Source organism: Lissotriton vulgaris, chromosome 11 (genome assembly GCF_964263255.1).
Source record: "Lissotriton vulgaris chromosome 11, aLisVul1.2, whole genome shotgun sequence".
Taxonomy (NCBI): domain Eukaryota; kingdom Metazoa; phylum Chordata; class Amphibia; order Caudata; family Salamandridae; genus Lissotriton; species Lissotriton vulgaris.
In genome coordinates this window covers 606,714,017-606,733,867 of record NC_141699.1, presented here as the reverse complement: position 1 = coordinate 606,733,867, position 19,851 = coordinate 606,714,017, and the positions used below count along the sequence as shown (strand labels likewise).

General features: G+C 49.6%; 1 protein-coding gene across 1 annotated transcript in view; it reads left to right on the top strand.

Moving 5' to 3' along the window:
• Window positions 1–19,851, top strand: part of XRN1 (5'-3' exoribonuclease 1) — a 1,308,150-nt gene that overhangs the window by 306,677 nt on the left and 981,622 nt on the right. Inside the window, exons 16-17 of the mRNA XM_086943712.1 lie at window positions 2,125–2,294; window positions 13,226–13,346. Coding sequence (XP_086799838.1) covers window positions 2,125–2,294; window positions 13,226–13,346 — 291 coding nt within the window. The remainder of the gene's footprint in view (window positions 1–2,124; window positions 2,295–13,225; window positions 13,347–19,851) is intronic.

The window sequence follows — 19,851 nt, the reverse complement described above, 5'->3', positions numbered from 1 at the left end:
CTTTTTTCTACTTTGTTCCTCTCTCTGCCACTAAATCCTATTTCTCACTAGTCTCCTCTTCCTTCAGGCTACGTTACAATTTTGAAAACACATACCACTATCCCTAAATATTAGATGGAATCACATTTCGAATTTGGACCACTGTGCCTCTGCAGTGTCGGTGACCTGGCCGAAAAGAAAATGAAAAAGCTGAAATTGGCTCATAAATCCAAAACTGTTCTAATCAGGGGCCACAGAAATAAGTTTGACCCAGGCACTCAAAATCCTTAAGATGTCCCTGTGCATTTGTTAAAGTTTTCATGTTAATCGCGGCACCCATCATGAGCTGCAATGAACAAGAAAACCTTAACAAATTCACACAATCACCCCACAGCCCAACCCTATTAAGAAAAGAAATGCAGCAACATAGCTGCCAAGGTTTCTAATTGCAATGTCGGATGTTTTCATAATTTCACTGTAATTATTAGTGCCATTTGAACAGGGCCGGTGCTGGTGGCGCCTGATGTGCCTGTTTGTTGGCACCCCAATGACCACCTCCGCCACAGATACTCTCATTACTAACCTTTAACAGTGACCCTCCAGTCTCCATAACCCTTCATATTTATTTTGTTTAATAGCGCCACTCATTCCAGTGTAAGGTGTTAAGCACTTACACATTACACAGAGACACTGAATCATAGTGTGTAAATCAATGTATAGGAAATGTTACATCAGACAGAGTAATAAAATGTCTCTTCTTAACAGAGCTGGGCTGCTAGGGCTTTAAGCAAACGTTTGGAGTGATATTTGGCGCTGCACACACTCGTGGTCTGGTTCCTAGCGCACATAGCCATAGCTGTAGCGCACAGAGACCTCTACACTGCCGCACACAGAGTAAAAAATTAGAGGGAACATTGCCTGCAAGTCGTGTGTAAGTGTAGCTATGCAGTCAATATTTCTCCAGTGCCATAACATTACTGCATTTGAGGCTCCTGCCTCAAATTTGACAGCTGTCATTTTCTAATGTTTTTACTGTGAAATTCGATAACTTCTAGAGTACTTACCGGATTCCGATAATCTTGATGTCTAAAATTATATAAAAATTGTATTTCTCTAAATTGGTCTCAAGTTTCTTCTTGAGTAAGTCTCTCATGTATAGACTCTGTGTATACAACAAATGCTTAACAGTACCCTCTAATGAGCCTAAACTGTTTTCCCACTCTACCATAAAAGAGAGTATTTTGGGATTTTTCATTTAAAACCTGTAAGTCAATAAGGGTGGTCCGGACTTTCTACATAGTGTACCTCATTTTGGTACACTACATAAAAAGCCAGCTTTCTACGTTAAGCTCACGTGTTCCAGATTTATACTTGGTTATCACTCTAATTTACAAAGGTGAGCCAGTGTTCCTCAGAGGAAATTCTGTTTACAACTATAAACAACTCTCAGTATACTTCGGTTTCTTTCGTATCATAGGTTTGGCGCCCTTATCAGTCTTCCCATTTACAGAATATTTTTTGCCTTCTATTTCCTTTCCTTTGATTACTGCTCAGATATTGTGCTTCTAGCAAAACTGCACCCCATCTTGCCATAAGGGTTTGAGTAGTTTTCTGCTGAATTATGGTCATTCTAGAACCATAAATTAAAGTTTAAAATTAAAATATTAAATGCTTTTATAAATTCTTTTTCCTTTCACTATTTTATTTTATATTTTTAAATATGCCCCCTTCAGCTCAATTACTCATGCAAACTCTGCCTCTATAGGAACTTCCCTAATGAAGAGTCTGCAGTCAAGGCACAAGAAATCTGGGGTTTAACTACAAGTAATTCCTATTCATTGATATACTTTAGCTGCATTTGTAAACACGTACATGCATTTTATGTGCATAACAAAATGGATAATAATTTAAATTTTTTTGAAAACCTCTCCAGATTGATTTGTTTTCTCTACTAAAATATCTTCAAATTATTATTTTTCTTGAATTGGAAATTTGCCCGTGGTTCTTTTCTCCACGACTCAATATTACTTATGTAACAGACATTCTATTGTTTGGAAGGGCCATCTTTTACAGTGTGTATACCAAGAGAGAAAAGGATCCTTTCCTCTTGATCTCACAGTATCAGTATTTCTTCAATTATTTCAGAAATGTTTACTACAAGCAATGGAGCCTGGCAACACATGCTTGACTGATGAAGAGAGGAACAGAAACCGACACAGCGAGTGCCTAAAGTACTGGTACGACAGTGAGATGGAGTTTGGATATGCTTCACCATGGCTAGAGAAATTCCCAAATATAAATAGGTGCCAAGCAAGGTAAAGTTGAAATGTTATGATTATTTTATTTCCCCCTCCCAACTTTTTTTCTACTGTCTTACTTTTTACGAGTGTGCTTACAAAAAGTCTAAATGCGGAGAGATTTCATGCAGACTTGCACTTATTCAGAAAAACACTTGCTGCTGAATTGTCTATTTTCCTGTTCTGTAAGCATTTAGAATCCACAGTTTTTTCTTCTGAAACTCGGTGTGAGTGGTTTACACACTCATTCCCCTCTCCCAGCAAAAAGCAGTCCCTAAAATGGGGCAAGGACTTATCAGTGCATGTTAGACCTGTCGGCCCTTTGGGTGGTCCCCTCCAATTATTTATTTTTGGTCCCTTTTTGCCTCCTAACTCTTTTTCCCTTTTCTTCCACTGGAATTTTTGGTGTTGTCCTAGGGGCTAGGTGCTACCTTGCCCCTCATTTTTTTTATTAGGTCCTGGCTGCCCCTACAAAATGGTGGCTTGTAACTGTCACTAATTTTTACCTCAGGAACTGATGCCATAGGAGTGCATGGAGAAGTTCTAGAACCTTATAGCTGGTTCTGGTGGCCGGTAGCCAGTCTATAAAAGGGCCAGAACCAGGGCGGCCATTTTGAGAAGAGTGACCAGAGAGCTGGGGTAGGACCTGGTCCAGTGAGGAGTGAGGCGGTAGCGTGGGGAGGAAGGCACTTAGGGAAGCCAGATTGACCTGTGGGCCGGCAACTTTTTCCTGATTGATGTGACCCCCTATCTACCGACCAAGCCCTACCTGGGAAATTTCCTCTAACTCCCTAAAGCATTTATGGGCTCCTGAGCAGCTGTCCCCAAGCAAACTCTGAGAGCTGAAAGTGGCTAGCTTGGGAGAAATCAGAGGTGATCGCCTTTGACAGGACACTGAGGAAATCAGAGATACAAGGAATTATCCTCAGGCAGCCTGCGACGCTGTTTCCAGTGGAGTTGTGAACCTGGCAGAGGCGGGAAGCAGAGTGGCGGTCCCATCGGCGGAGAATCTCACTCACTGTGGGGGAGAGCCCGGCGCACTGTGTGGAGGTTCTTGTGAAGAGGCTGTCGCCCTTTCTGCACTGGAGTTTGCCTGCTGTGAATTCCCTCCGCGGAAGTGGTGAGAGGAGAGCCAGCGGATGCGGTAGAGAAGCAGAGCGGTGGCTGGAGTACTCTGTCGGCAGGTTTGTGGTGAAGGAAGAGGCGGAGAGAAGCAGATGGAGGCCGGCTGTGGGCGGAGTCCGTCGGACGTGAGGAGAGCACGCCGGAAAATCCGACTGACGGCTCGGCGATCAGCCGTGAGGAAGCGGCCTCCAGATAGTGAAGCGAGTGAATGCAAAGGGAAGCGGAAGCCTCCCCCAGTCCGTCGGTAACGATGCGGACATCAGACCTGAAGCAGACTGGCAATGATATCAAGACCAAGTAAGCAGGGAAACTAGACGGGCGGGTGGCGAGACTCGTAATCACTCCTGATCGCCTCAAACCTACCAAACTGCACAAGGAACAGTGCGTGATAAATGCCTGACTGACTCACCCCAACTATTTCCATACCTGAGCGGATCGGCCCTGCGGGGAAAGTCACTGATTGTAGGTAGCTGCCTGCGGAAGGAGTTCAGGTCACGTAGTGAGCTCAGGAGAGGGGAGGTGTGGCAGGAATGTATTAAGGGCACCTATTCCTGTAGTTCGTTTGGGGCTGATAAGTATTACTGAATTACAATCTGTCAAACGAATGGTGTCATAGAACTGACAAACTGACCGTGAAACCTGACCAAGTATTCTGCTTACTTCTATGTAGATAATCAGCTATCTGAAATTACTTGCACGTATACCCATGGGGGGTCTCCACGGGTAAGGTATCTGTTGGTGTTGATTTAAAAGTGTTTTATTCTTGCTGATTACCCTAATTTGGAAACTGTGTAAACCTTGAAGGGAGAGATAAGTTGTAGGTGTTTTCGCTGATTCTCTCTCAACAAGGGACAATAAGAAGTATTGATTAATGTCTTGAAAAGCCTTATGCAGGCCAATGAGTGAATGTAGATGCATTTATTGAACTGAATTTATACACTGCAAGAAGACCGAGATATCCAAGAGATTTTATAAAGCAGTCATATTTTTCTTAACTGGTGTAGTGCCATTTTTAGTGGATGGACGCTGTCTTACTGTATGAATGTGACGCAAATACAACACAATTGCTCTGGGGATAGGCCTTGCCACCCTGTGCTATGCTACCCAATGTAGACTGGTAGCACCAGGTCTAACATAATTGGTGGCAGTGGTGGGATCAGAGCTTGTACTTGCGTCCCTTTAACAGTAGCTCAGTGTACACTACAGACCTACATCTGGAGTTTTCTCCTAGCGGCCTCCCTAATTAACAGTTTTGCTTTTTCAAATTTACTTCTGGTGGTGGGTGCAGGTAGCCCTTACTCAACGCCTTCCTTAAATTCTTCCAAGTGGCTGTCAGATACCCTGGGGCAAAATGGAATTTGATCTGGAGGAGTTGGAGACCTATACTGCGGCCCAACTCAGAGACTTTTGCAAGAGAAAGGGGGTGTTTTTCAAGCGAGGTGCGAAAAAGAGTGAACTTCAAACTAGCTTGAGGGCATGGGAGGAAGCACACATAGAAGGGAAGATTGAAGAGGAAGAGGAAGAGGCAGACCGGGACACTGTCATCGGGGTAGATGTATTGTTCCAACCTGAGGGGGAGAACCTACTGACAGGTAGGAGAACACTCTCAAGGGAGGGCAGCAGTGTCTCTGTGAGGAGCTTAACTGAAGCTGAACTAGCAGACCGGAGCGAAGAAAGGCAGTTAAAATGGGAGTTAGCGAGATTAGAGAAGGAGATGGAGGAAAAGAGGCTGGCTCATGAATTGAGTCTCAGTGTTAGACCTCAAGACCCTGCAAATAGGGACTCCCAATACTCTTATTGGTGGCAGCGAATCCAAAGACTTGACCAGGGAACCCAGACCCTATCTACCCAAGGACGTAGTCGCTAGCTACAGCACAGGGGATGACATTGCAAAGTGGCTGGCTGCCTAGGAGGTCTCCCTAAGAGCCCATGGGATATTGGAAAAACACTAGGGGGTGGCTTGTATAAATACATGCCTCCTGCAGGAAGGGATACCCTTTTGGCCCTGGAACAGGGAGAGCAGACCCACTACCCCACCATGAAAGTGGCACTGATAAAAAAAAGTTTGGGCTGACTCCAGAAAAATACCGACAGAAGTTTAGGAGCAGCCACAAACTGGGCACACAGAATTGGGTGGATTTCCTAGACTATGCAAAGGAGGCCCTGGAGGGGTGGGTGCAAGGCAGCGAGGTGGGGGACTACGAGGGGTTGTATGATCTTATCCTCAAGGAGCACCGACTCGAGAAATGTTTTCCCGAGGTGTGACAACACATGGTGGACAGCAAGCTAACCAGCCCCAGGAAGCTTGCTGAGGAGGCGGACATCTGGGCTAGTACCCAGGTGTCCTCAAAAGGGACTGGAGGGGATTCCCAAAGGACCAGACAGAGTGCTCCCCAGAAGAAAGAGGGGGGAGATTAAAAGAGGGAGTTCTCAAGAGGCCCCCAAAACAGTTTCCAGGGAAAGGGAACAGGATTCATTCCCAAGGCTAACCCGCCCAGAAACCCTCATCCTGACCATAGTCAGCAGCCAAGGGTTGTCCGCTGCTATGAGTGTGGTGGGGTTGGGCACTATAAAGGTGATGTCAAGTGCCCAAAGAGACCACCCCCTCCCACTGGAGGAAAAGCCCTGGGAGTAGCTAGTGTAGTGCTCGGGAGGAGTTGCCCTTAGATAAGGGGGGGGGGGGGAGTGGGCGGGAGTCACTTCAGTGTCCCTGGGAGATCGGGAGATGGATCCTAAGATCCAGGTGCCCTCAAATACTACCAAGTATGGGCAGTGGGTCAGCATCAATGGCCTAAGAGGGGAAGCTCTGAGAGACACAGGAGCCAGTACGACTATGGTAAGGAGTCATCTGGTGTCTCCAGGGCAGGTGATTCCACATGTACTCCACCCCCGCCACGATGGCTGACGGCAGAATGGGCCACTACCCAGTGGCCGAGGTTCCCTTTGAGTGGGAAGGGGTTGCAGGTCTACTTCGAGTTACCGTAAGCCCTGCCGTGCCAGTTGATTGTCTGTTGGGGAATGATATGGAGCACAATGCTTGGAAGGAGGTGGAATACCGGACTTATTCTGAGATGCTGGGTACACCTGACTGGGCCTGTGCTAGCACAAGGTCCGCGACTACCCGGAGGGGGAGTTCGCTTGGGCTGGAGCCTGGAGCAAAGGCACAGACAGCTGCCAGAAAGGGAAAGATTCGGGGACAAGAGAAGCCTGCCTCGGCATCCACGCCCTGTGAGACGGATAGGCCACCTGCGGTGGTGGACCAGGAGTCCACGGAGGGGGATGTTGTCTCCCTGGAGAACCTACCTATCCCTGCCGAGTGGCATGTGGAAGGAGGGCCTACCAGGGAAGAGTTCTGTAAGGGCCAGAAGGAGTGCCCTACCCTTGAGGGACTGTGGCGTCAGGCCGAAGCCCAGGCAGCAGGGAACGTTACTGGGAATTACCACATTTACTGGGAGGATGGACTCCTCTACAGTGAACCACAGGCACCAGTGCATGGTTCAACACGGGCCTTGGTTGTCCGTCAACGTTACCGAGCCTTTCTTTTAGAACTGGCTCATAAGATACCCTTGGCAGGACACTTGGGTCAGGACAAGACCTTTGCCCGGCTTGTCCCCCACTTTTATTGGCCTCAAATGAGGGTGGCGTCCGATACTTACTGTCAGACTTGTGTGTCTTGCCAAGCCAGTGGGAAAACAGGGGTGAAGCTGAAAGCTCCCCTAGAACCACTTCCTGTCGTTAGCGCCCCCTTTGAAAGGGTGGGATTCGACATTGTGGGACCATTGGATCCACCAAATTCAGCTGGTCACAGGTTTATCCTGGTTCTGGTGGATCACGCCACACGGTACCCAGAGGTAATTCCTCTGAGGACCATTACTGCACCTGCAGTGGCTAAGGCCCTGATGGGGATCTTTACCCGAGTGGGTTTCCCCAAGGAAGTTGTGTCCGACAGGGGGACCAACCTCATGTCAGCATACATGCGGGCTATGTGGAAGGAGTGTGGGGTTACCTACCGGTTCACCACTCCCTTCCACCCACAGACCAATGGCCTAGTGGAAAGGTTCAGCAAGACCTTTAAAGGCATGATCAGAAGTCTGCCTGAGAGCCTGCGTAGGAAATGGGACGTCCTCCTACCCTGTCTGTTGTTTTCCTACAGGGAAGTGCCACAGAAGGGAGTGGGCTTCAGCCCCTTCGAACTTCTGTATGGGCACCCTGTGCGTGGACCTCTCAGCCTGGTGAAAGACGGATGGGAAAAGACTCCCAGGAAGCTTCCCCAGGATGTGGTGAGCTACATGCTGGCCTTCCGGTGCCAAATGGCTAAGTTGTGAAAGCAAGCTTCTGACAACTTGAAAGCCAGCCAAGCAGTGATGAAGGAGTGGTATGACCACAATGCTCACCCAGTGGAGTTGGAGCCTGGCCAGAAAGTGTGGGTGATGGAACCTGGAGAGCTCAGTGCCCTTCAGGATCGCTGGACAGGCCCCTTTGAGGTGATCGAGAAGAAGGGTAAGGCCACTTATTTAGTGGACCTTAAGACCCTCCGGCAGCTCCTTCGGGTGCTCCATGCCAATCGCCTCAAACCCCACCATGAGAGGCCCGAGGTCATCTTGATGTTGATGACTGATGGAGCAGAGGAAGAGGAAAGAAAGCCTCTACCTGATCTTTTTTCGTCTCAGGAAAAGGATGGGTCGGTGGAGGGAGTGATTCTCTCACCATCCCTGATTCCTGAACAGCGGAGGGACTGCCGCCAGGTCCTGGAGCAATATTCCTCGCTGTTCTCCCTTGTCCCGGGACGGACCCACCTGTGTACCCATGATGTGGACACAGGGGACAGCCCACCTGTGAAGTATAAGATCTACCGGCTGTCAGACAAGGTGAAGGCCAGCATCCACAGTGTAGTCACTAAGATGCTGGAGCTAGGAGTAATTGAACCTTCGAGTAGCCCCTGGTCCAGTCCGGTTGTTCTGGTACCAAAAGCTGCCCCATCGGGCACCACTCCAGAACTAAGGTTCTGTGTGGATTACCGGGGACTGAATTCAGTGACCAAAACTGATGCTCATCCGATCCCGAGGGCGGATGAACTCATTGACCGGCTGGGAGCTGCCCAATACTTGAGTACCTTTGACCTCACCTCAGGGTACTGGCAGATTTCCCTTACAGATGGAGCAAAGGAAAGGCCAGCCTTCTCCTCGCCTGAGGGCCACTACCAGTTCTGTGTGATGCCCTTTGGGCTCAAGAACGCTCCTGCCACATTTCAGCGGCTGGTGAATGAGGTCCTCTCTGGGATTGAGGCCTTCTCCGCTGCTTATCTGGATGACATTGCCGTCTTCAGCAGCAGTTGGGAGAACCACTTGTGTCATCTACAAGCTGTTCTCCAGGCCCTGAAACAGGCTGGCTTGACAATCAAGGCCAGCAAATGTCAGATCGGGCAGGGGTCGGTGGTGTACCTAGGCCACTTGGTGGGCAGGGGAACGGTGCAGCCCCTCCAGGTGAAGATTGAGGCTATACTGGCCTGGGAGCCCCCCAAGACCCAAACCGAGGTCTGAGCTTTCTGGGCCTCACAGGTTACTACCGTCGCTTTGTGAAAGGGTATGGCACAATTGTGGCACCCTTAACTGAACTCACTTCCAAGAAGCAACCCCGACGGGTAGTCTGGACGGAGGCTTGCCAGCGAGCCTTTGACAACTTAAAACAAGCAATGTGTACAGCTCCAGTCCTCAGAGCTCCTGATTTTTCCAAGGAATTCATTGTCCAGACGGACACATCAGAACATGGCATTGGGGCAGTGTTATCACAACTCAATGAAGAGGGTCTGGATCAACCTGTTGTCTTCTTGTCCAGGAGACTGCTTCCCCGGGAACAGAGGTGGAGTGCAATTGAGCGGGAAGCCTTTGCGGTGGTATGGGCTCTGAAGAAGCTCCGGCCATACCTGTTTGGCTCGCACTTCCTGGTTCAGACTGACCACCGGCCCCTTTGTTGGCTTATGCAAATGAAGGGAGAGAATCCCAAGTTGTTGAGATGGTCTATCTCCCTACAGGGAATGGACTTCCGGGTGGAACATCGGCCTGGAGTGGACTACGCCAATGCAGACGGTCTCTCTAGGTATTTCCGCCTTAGTGAAGAGAACTCCCAAGGGGTTGGGTAGCTCTCCCCTCTTTCAGGTGGGGGGGACGCGTGTTAGACCTGTCGGCTCTTTGGGTGTTCTCCTCCAATTATTATTTATTTTTGGTCCCTTTTTGCCTCCTAACTCTTTTTCCCTTTTTATCCACTGGAATTTTTGGCGTTGTTCTAGGGGCTAGGTGCTACCTTGCCCCTCATTTTTTTTATTAGGTCCTGGCTGCCCCTACAAAATGGTAACTGTCACAAATTTTTACCTCAGGAACTGATGCCATAGGAGTGCATGGAGAAGTTCTAGAACCTTCTAGCTGGTTCTGGTGGCCAGTAGCCAGTCTATAAAAGGTCCACAACCAGGGCGTCCATTTTGAGAAGAGTGACCAGAGAGCTGGGGTAGGACCTGGTCCAGTGAGGAGTGAGGCGGTAGCGTGGGGAGGAAGGCACTTGGGGAAGCCAGATTGACCTGTGGGCCGGCGAATTTTTCCTGATTGATGTGACCCCCTATCTACTGACCAAGCCCTACCTGGGAAATTTCCTCTAACTCCCTACAGCATTTATGGGCTCCTGAGTAACTGTCCCCATGCGAACTCTGAGAGCTGAAAGTGGCTAGCTTGAGGGAAATCAGAGGCGATCGCCTTTGACAGGACACTGAGGAAATCGGAGATACAAGGAATTATCCTCAGGCAGCCTGCGACGCTGTTTCCAGTGGAGTTGTGAACCTGGCAGAGGCGGGAAGCAGAGTGGCGGTCCCATCGGCGGAGAATCTCACTCACCGTGGGGGAGATCCCGGCGCACTCTGTGGAGGATCTTGTGAAGAGGCTGTCGCCCTTTCTGCACCGGAGTTTGCCTGCTGCGAATTCCCTCCGCGGTGGTGGTGAGAGGAGAGCCAGCCGATGCGGTAGAGAAGCAGAGCGGTGGCTGGAGTACTCCGTCGGCAGGTTTGTGTTGAAGGAAGAGGCGGAGAGAAGCAGACGGAGGCCGGCTGTGGGCGGAGTCCGTCGGACGTGAAGAGAGCACGCCGGAAGATCCGACTGACGGCTCGTCGATCAGCGGTGAGGAAGCGGCCTCCAGATAGTGAAGCGAGTGAATGCAAAGGGAAGCGGAAGCCTTCGCCCCAGTCTATCGGTAACGGTGCGGACATCAGACCTGAAGCAGACTGGCAATGATATCAAGACCAAGTAAGCAGGGAAACTAGACGGGCGGGCGGCGAGACTCGTAATCAGTCCCGATCGCCTCTAACCTACCGAACTGCACAAGGAACAGTGCGTGATAAATGCCTGACTGACTCACCCCGACTATTTCCATACCTGAGCGGATCGGCCCTGCGGGGAAAGTCTCTGATTGTAGGTAGCTGCCTGTGGAAGGAGTTCAGGGTCACGTAGTGAGCTCAGGAGAGGGGAGGTGTGGCAGGAATGTATTAAGGGCACCTATTCCTGTAGTTCGTTAGGGGCTGATAAGTATTACTGAATTACAATCTGTCAAACGAATGGTGTCATAGAACTGACAAACTGTCTGTGAAGTATTCTGCTTACTTCTATGTAGATAATCAGCTATCTGAAATTACTTGCACGTATACCCGTGGGGAGTTGCTGAGCAGCTGTAATCCCTAATTAATATGGATATTGTGTCTTCACGGGTAAGGTATCTGTTGGTGTTGATTTAAAAGTGTTTTATTCTTGCTGATTACCCTAATTTGGAAACTGTGTAACCCTTGAAGGGAGAGAAAAGTTGTAGGTGTTGTCGCTGATTCTCTCTCAACAAGGGACAATAAGAAGTATTGATTAATGTCTTGAAAAGCCTTATGCAGGCCAATGAGTGAATGTAGATGCATTTATTGAACTGAATTTATACACTGCAAGAAGACAAGGAGATATCCAAGAGATTTTATAAAGCAGTCCTATTTTTCTAAACTGTTGTAGTGTCATTTTTAGTGGATGGACGCTGTCTTACTGTATGAATGTGACGCAAATACAACACAATTGCTCTGGGGATAGGCCTTGCCACCCTGTGCTATGCTACCCAATGTAGACTGGTAGAACCAGGTCTAACAGTGCACATTACTCCTACTTTATTGTCCTGGAGGTGCCTTTAATGTCACCCTGGCACACACTGCTGTGTCGTGCTTACCATTTTCCTTCGAAATTTTTTCTTCTCAGTATAGTATTTGTAAATATTGCGGAAGTCATGACAATTAGTACATGGTAGGCTGCAGTAAAACAAAGTTCTTCTCTGGGGAGTGTTGATAAATCGCTGAACATTTTACTTTTGAGCATTTGTCATCGAACTATAAGCATATTACTGTCTTCAATTGTTTAGTAATAGCCCACAGTAGAAATCTTGTTCACTACTTTTTTTCCTTAATTTTGCAAACGCTGTTTGCATAAAGTATGTGCTTATCACCTGCCATGTAGTAGTGTTCTTGGACTTTTGCAACTTATTTTTCTTCAAAGAAAGGTTTTTGTATGATGAAACTCATTGTGCTCCTCAAGTGGGCAGTGCGTATGGACATGTCACTTCTGGCATGGACAATGAGGCCACCTAACATCGCACTGGTGTACTGCTCACGAAAAAAAAATCTGGATCCATTCTAACGCCTTGGAATAATTCTAAGGTAAGGAATCCTCCGCTAGATAGTCTCTACCAGATAAGGGGGTTACAGAAGGTAAGTAACTTGTTTGTCTCTCTCCAGAGCATGATGATACCCACTGCAACTCCTGCTCAGCCTTCTGGAGCACAAGAGGACCATTTGGCAGCAGAGAGGCATTCATTGGGCCCACAACAAAATGTACCTCTTGTTTCTGAGACTCTGGACGTCATCAGTGCATGCAGACCCACTCAGCACTCAGGAGGATAAATGTGACAAGCCTTCTGACTCATCAGCCGTCCCAGTGATCATCAGCTCCGATTCCTCTGAGCCGGAAAAGCTCATGGGGCCTCCTTTGAATCATGGCCCCTAGCAGTTTTTTCCTGGAAGGACGCTTTAATAGTCATAGCATCCTTTAGACGTATTAGTGAGCTGCAAGCCCCCACACTATAAGAAACTTTTGTCCAGGTCCAGAGCGACATGGTTGCCTTTGGAACTACCTTTAGTCAACCTCCCTCCACCCCCCCCCCCGCCCCCCCACCCCCACCCCTCCCCCGGGCCCTCCATGCCAGCTTAACCAAATAATTGATCTCCCTGGCATCTTACTACAGTCTCACTCTGTAGCAGAGAGAGGACTTCACATAGTTGACATCAACTATGTTCTCATTTATTATATAGACTGGAACATGTCCTTTGGTAAAACACAACAGCTCTTTGTTGCCTTTGTGCAGTATCATAAAGTTTGCCCAATATCTAAGCCAAGTGTATCCAGGTGGATTGTTAATTGCATTCTGGCCTGTTATCTCAGCACTAAAAGGACCCTACCTGCAAACAGTGCCACTATGGTTTTTCTTGGAAATATATGCCCATAACAAACATCTGCAAATCTACCACATCTACAGCACTCCATGCGTCAAACAGATGCGTACAGGGTAAGTAATATAATCCTTATTTAGGCTATCCGAGGAGGAACTAATATCTATATTTTCTGAATAATTGCACAAAACAAATTGCGCCCCATCCTGGTATTTCTTGGTGCTTATTTTCCCTTGACTACTTATGCGTAACGTTATTTGGTCCTTTTTTGTGTGAACATTTCATAAATCATTCATTTGCTTTGGTTTCTTTTTAGGTTTCAAACCATTTCACTTGATGCTTGGCATGTGGATATGAGCCACAATAAAATTACAAAAGTAGACAAGAATGCGTTATACTTTTGTGGGTTTCCTACTTTAAAACACATCAAGCATAAGGTAAGTGATGCCTAAAATGCAGTGCTTTGCCATCCATTAATATGTAGAATTCTGATGTATACTTCTAATTGTAGTTTGTCACTTTTTTAATGCTTCCAGCGCCAGATTGGATCTGAAAGTTCTTCCAGCCATCACTCCTGTGTGCTGTCAGGTGGTGTTGTGTGGCTCTGCAGCAATCTAATACCTCCTAGAAGTGAAGGAGTGGGGTGCATATCGGTACCATCCCTGCATGCTGATGTCAGTACTTTCTTTCCACACCGTTCACACAGATCTGAAGTGCCCAAATTGATGATTCATCAACTACAATTGATTTTTGTTTAAGACCGTGTGATGGGGACAGTGTCTCCCTGGAAGACCACAAGATTCACGCTGTGCTGTGATTTCATGAAGCTGATGTCTGTTACAGGCCCACTTGAGCTGTGCCCTTGGTGCTTGGGCTCTTTCACAAGGTTGTGTGAGAAATGTGACCATGTACACAAAGGTGATCAGACAGTGGGAGTAGAAACTCAAGTCACAGAGCATAAGAATAGATTTTGTTTGACACCGTGTTCTCAATCGTATTGTAAATCACAGGGCTACTTCCAGTTAGGGGTGCAGTCTACTGTGAAGTCCATTTCTTGCTTGAAGTCTTCAGGTAAGTGAAAATTGTAAAGGTGCCTTACACACAAGAATGACCATTAGCGGTCAACCCCAGCCAGCCACTTAAAATCAGAGGAAAAGTAACGAGGGTGACACTCAAAGGGCTTCTAGCTTCAAGTAGTTTTATAATCGTTACACTGCTAAATGACTTTACCAAGACCTATATAATGCTAAGGGGTTAGACACACCCCCTATGAATGAGCTGGGCCGAAGACCTGATTCAACAACAGTAGAAAGCTCCTCCTTTACAGTAGTAGTTCTCAGTGTGGCAGAGACAATAGAATTAAAACTGCCATAGTTGAAACCAAAGCCAATTTGCTAACTGGTCCTTTGCCTCTCCAGTGTTGTCATTTAAAGATAGCTGTGTCAAAGCACAATCCTAGGGGTTATTATCAGCAGGCCTCCAATTCCACTAACAGGACAGAATATTGAGGGGGCCTAGCTTACTGGCAAAGTCAACAGTCTAAGCCAGTGAAGCTGCTATGTTCGAGGCATGTGGGCTGCTGAATTCATATCTGTGCATAGTCCGCCACCTAGTGTTGGGTCCGGATGATTACACATTGTTGTCCTGGAAGAGTCTTCGAAGTATCACGAGATAGGTGGCTCCTCCCCTGGACTACAGTGCGCATGGGCATCGCCTCCATCCCCAGATTGTTTTTTTCCGCCATAGGGTTCGGATGTGTTTTCGGTTCCCTCCTTCGGAACCGATAGTTGTTCGATTTTACTTGAGACCAAAAGGTCTTTAGGCTGGGCGTCGGTATAGTTGCGTTCGGGTTTTCTTACTGACTCTCAGCTCCAATCTCCTACTGCCCTTCCACGTGCTTCGACGCGGACGGGCCTACACTACCACTTTTGCTATGGAGCGGACTCCATTCAAGAAGTGTCCGCTGTGTCACTCAAAATATTCGCACCTCGACGTGCACCCCGTGTGCAACACATGCTTGTCACCGGATCACCGTGAAGACACCTGCATGGCGTGTTCAAAGTTTAGGAGTAAGAAAACTTTGAAGATTCGCCGGGCTAATCGACTCCAGGCACAGTTGTCGGCTTCGGCGCCCCCACCTGATGACATCTTTCAGGAATCGGTCGAGGAAGAGGACGGCGTACAAAAGTCGGACTCTGAACCCGCGTCCGAGGAAGAAACCTACGACGCGGATGAGGAGACCTGCGACGAAGTCTCCGGTGAGGTAGGGGACGACGAACTGATTTGTGCCACGATGGAGGATAGCTCAGAAGAAGAGCTTCCCCAACCGGACTCCGGGGTTACCCCCCGTCATACGGCCCAGGTCGAGGGATCGCCTTCGGGCCTTACCCAAGATCTTACTATGAGTCCTACGTCCCCGCCTCCGGGCCCGGTCACGGACATTTCTAACAAGAAACCGAAAGTGAAGCCAACTGGTCCCGCACCCTCGGATGCGAAACCGAAACCGAAAGTGGCGTTGGTGAAGAAGGTTCTGGAGGCGTCAACTTCCAAGACACCCAAAATGGCCGACTCGAAGAGCCACGCCAAAATGGCCGACCACAAGAGCCGCGCCAAAATGGCCGACTCGAAGCCCTCTGGGTCGGCGCCGAAGGTGAAGGCATCCGACGCGGCTGCGTCGGCACCGAAAGGGGTCGCGGACCCGAAACCGGCTTCGAAGAAGCGTCACGCTGATGGTGCGCCAGGCCATGGGGCGTCGGCACCGAAGAAAAGGCCTACCGGCGACCGGACTCTCGGAGGCGAAGAGTCGCTCGCGACGGTTCAGCCCTCGGCATCCCTTACAAAGAAGGTGGGAGAATCCTTAAAGCGGATCCAACAGTCCACTGTTGTTCCCAGCCAGGACACTGTAGTGCCTAGGCCCACGCCGAAGCCTGCCAAGGAACAAACGCCAATCCGTTTTACCCTTCCTCCCAAGTCGGCGCCGAAGGCCTTCGCGCCTAAGCAGAGCGGACACTCTCAGGAAGTATTGACGCCGAAGGCTGCCTTGGTGGTGTCGAAGCTTCGGCTCCAACCGCTCGCGGTGGAGGAACGTCGGGAGGTGACCATCGACGCCAACACCGGAAAATTGTCGCTCCTCAAACGAAAGATTACGTCGGAGCCGCCATTGGAACCTTTTAGGATTCCACTTAAGAACAAAAAGTACTCTGCGGACTCTTCGGCTCTGATGGAACCTCTGTCTCCACAAGCCATGGAACACTCGCCGGCCCACTCCCCAGTGCCTGGTGTGGACGAGGAGGACGATGAGTACAACTATCCTGCGTACTCGGATCCGGAAGAGGAGCAGGTGCCCTGGACAGCAGGAGGCGACGCGGACGACCCGCAGTCAGGCCAGGACACTCAACTTTTCGCCGCGAAGACGTCACCGACAGAGGACTCGGCGGCGTTTAATGCATTAATAGAGAGAGCAGCAGCGAACCATGACGTCGAACTGCACTCAGACCCTGTGGATGCGGACTTCTTAGTCGACACCTTCTCGGTAGCCGAAAAGCAAGTCAAGACGCTACCAATGCTCAAAGGGGTGCTGAAGCATGCACAGGAGGTATTCAAGGAGCCCACCCGGGCGCGGGTGGTCAATCCTCGCATCGACAGGAAGTATAAGGCGGCGCCCACGGATCCCACGTATATTAAGGGACATTTGCCATTGGACTCCCTGGTGGTGTCCAACGCTCGGAAGAGGGCGAATTCACAGACTACTGGTGATGCTCCTCCCCCAGACAAAGAGTCAAAAATCTTTGAGGCATCAGGCAAACGCATTGCTGCACAGGCAGCGAACATCTGGAGGATCTCTAACACTCAAGCCCTGCTTGCACGTTATGATAGGGCCCATTATGACACATTAGAGGCCATCCTGCAACACTTGCCTGACCAATACAAGGAGGCGGGGGAGATGCTCATTCAGGAGGGTAAACTTATTACTAATGCATCCATCAAATGTGCCCTAGATGTGGCAGACACTGCCTCCAGGGCTATCAATACAAGCGTGTTACTTAGACGCCATGCCTGGCTTCGAATTTCTGGGTTCAAACCCGATATACAAACCACAATATTGGGTCAAACAGTGAATCCTGACCATCTGTTCGGCCCTGAGGTGGATGCCTCCCTTGAAAAAATGAAGAAAGATACCGAAACTGCCAAGTCTATGGGGGCTTTACAAAGTCAGCAGTTTCGGGGTGGTTCCTTTCGCCGCTCCAATTCAAGAGGCACCTCAAGAGGTCAGGCATCCCAGTCCACGCAATACTACAAGGGTAACGCCCAGTCCTCGTATAACAACAACAAGGGCAGGGGTGGCTACAGAGGCAATAATATCAAAGGCAGGGGACGTGGAAACAATGCCTCCAGGTCCACCACCTCCAACAAGCAGTGACGCCTTGTCACTTCCCCCCGATCACACGACACCTGTCGGGGGGAGACTCCAGCAGTTCCTGCCGGCGTGGAGGTCCATCACCACGGACAGGTGGGTGAGGTCTCTTATCCAGTACGGGTACTGTCTAGAACTTACGTCCATTCCACCGGACATACCGCCAAGAAGCCGTGCTATGTCCGACGAGCACTTGACCTTGTTGCAGCAAGAAGTACTGGTCATGCTGCAAAAAGGGGCGATAGAGCTCGTTCCATTGCAAGAACGGGGAACAGGGGTTTACTCCCTGTATTTTCTAATCCCCAAAAAGGACGGATCACTCAGGCCGATCCTGGACCTCAGGCCCCTGAACTGGTACATCAACTCAGAGCACTTCCATATGCTCACATTGCAGCAGGTGCTTCCCCTGCTTCAACGGGGGGACTTCCTAGCAACGCTGGATCTGAAGGATGCCTATTTCCATATTCCCCTGCATCCTTCACACAGAAAGTATCTCAGATTCAAGATCTTAGACCAGCATTACCAGTTCAGGGTCCTGCCGTTCGGGGTCACCACGGCACCGAGAGTCTTCACCAAATGCCTAGCGACTGTAGCAGCGCATCTCCGTCGCCAGCACGTCCATGTCTTTCCATACCTAGACGACTGGCTTATTCAGGCAAAGACGGAACAGCAGTGCGTAGACCACGTGTCACGCACCATTCACCTCCTGCACGATCTGGGATTCTCTCTGAACTACCCAAAGTCCCATCTCCAGCCCGCCCACGTGCGACAGTATCTGGGCGCGACAATCGACACTCTGGCAGCCACTGCGCAGCCGAGTTCGGTGAGAATCGCCAGTATCCAGGCGCTGATCCAACGATTCAGACCCCAAACCTCGCTTCCAGCGAAGGTATTCATGCAGTTGATAGGCATGATGGCCTCCTGCATCTCCATTGTCCCGCACGCGAGACTACATATGCGTCCGCTTCAGGAGTGCCTGGCACGTCAGTGGACTCAGGCTCATGGGCAACTGACAGACCTAGTGTTGGTGAGCGGTCGGGCGTACAACTCTCTGCATTGGTGGAATCCACTGAACCTTTGCAAGGGCCGACCATTCCAAGAGCCTGTCCCACAGATCATCCTGACAACGGACGCCTCTCTCCAGGGATGGGGAGCGCATGTACTCCATTACACGGTGCAGGGACTATGGACACTTCAGCAAAGGAAGATGCACATCAATGTGTTGGAATTGATGGCAATCTTCATGGCCTTAAAGGCGTTCAAAGTACATCTGTGCAACAAGGTCGTGTTGATCCGGACGGACAACATGACAGCCATGTACTACATCCAGAAGCAGGGGGGAACACACTCTCCACAGCTGTCTCATCTGGCTCAGAGCATGTGGAAGTGGGCCATTCAGAGGAACATCTTCCTCATGGCAGAACATCTCCCAGGCAAGGACAACCAGATGGCGGATCTGCTCAGCAGACACAGCCATCAGATGCACGAGTGGGAGTTACATCCATCAGTACTCCAACCGTACTTCCAAAGGTGGGGTCATCCAGAGATAGACCTGTTCGCCACAAAGGAGAACGCAAAATGCCAAAGCTTCGCCGCCAGGTTCCCACACCCCCAATCACAGGGCAATGCGATGTGGATGAACTGGTCAGGCAGATTTGCGTACGCTTTTCCCCCAGCACCTCTGATACCGCTGGTGGCACGCAAGCTCAGGCAACACTCGATGACGCTCATCCTGGTTGCTCCAACGTGGGCTCGCCAACCATGGTACACCACGTTTCTGGAACTCTCCGTGGTACCGCATCAAAGGCTTCATCTCACTCCCAGCCTTTTGACGCAGAGCCATGGCGACATTCAGCACCCAGATCCGCAACAGCTCAACCTGGCGATCTGGCTCCTGAAGTCCTAGAGTTTGGCTACCTCAATCTTCCTCCCGATTGCATGGACATCATTCGGGAGGCGAGAAAGCCCACTACTAGAGCTTGTTATGCGGCTAAATGGAAGAGGTTTGTCGTCTACTGCGTGGAGCACAGCATTGACCCGCTAGACGCTTCCATTCAAGACATCATATGTTACCTCTTTCACCTGTATCGGTGTAATCTAGCTTACTCTTCCATCCGCATTCACCTGTCGGCTATGGCAGCATACCTCCAAAATAGACAACACCTGTCACTCTTTAAGGTCCCTGCTATCAAGGCTTTTCTGGAAGGACTCAAAAGAGTCATTCCACCAAGGACTCCACCAGCTCCTGAATGGAACCTCAATGTGGTTCTTACAAGGCTGATGGGTCCTCCCTTTGAGCCACTACACTCTTGCGAGCTGCAGTTTCTGACCTGGAAGGTGGCGTTCTTGGTAGCAATCACATCGCTACGGAGGGTTAGCGAACTGCAGGCGCTCACCATCCAAGAACCCTTCTTCCAGGTACATGCCAACAGGGTGGTGCTCCGCACTAACCCTAAGTTCTTACCCAAAGTGGTCTCGCAGTTTCACATAAACCAGACTATTGAATTGCCGGTGTTCTTCCAGAACCC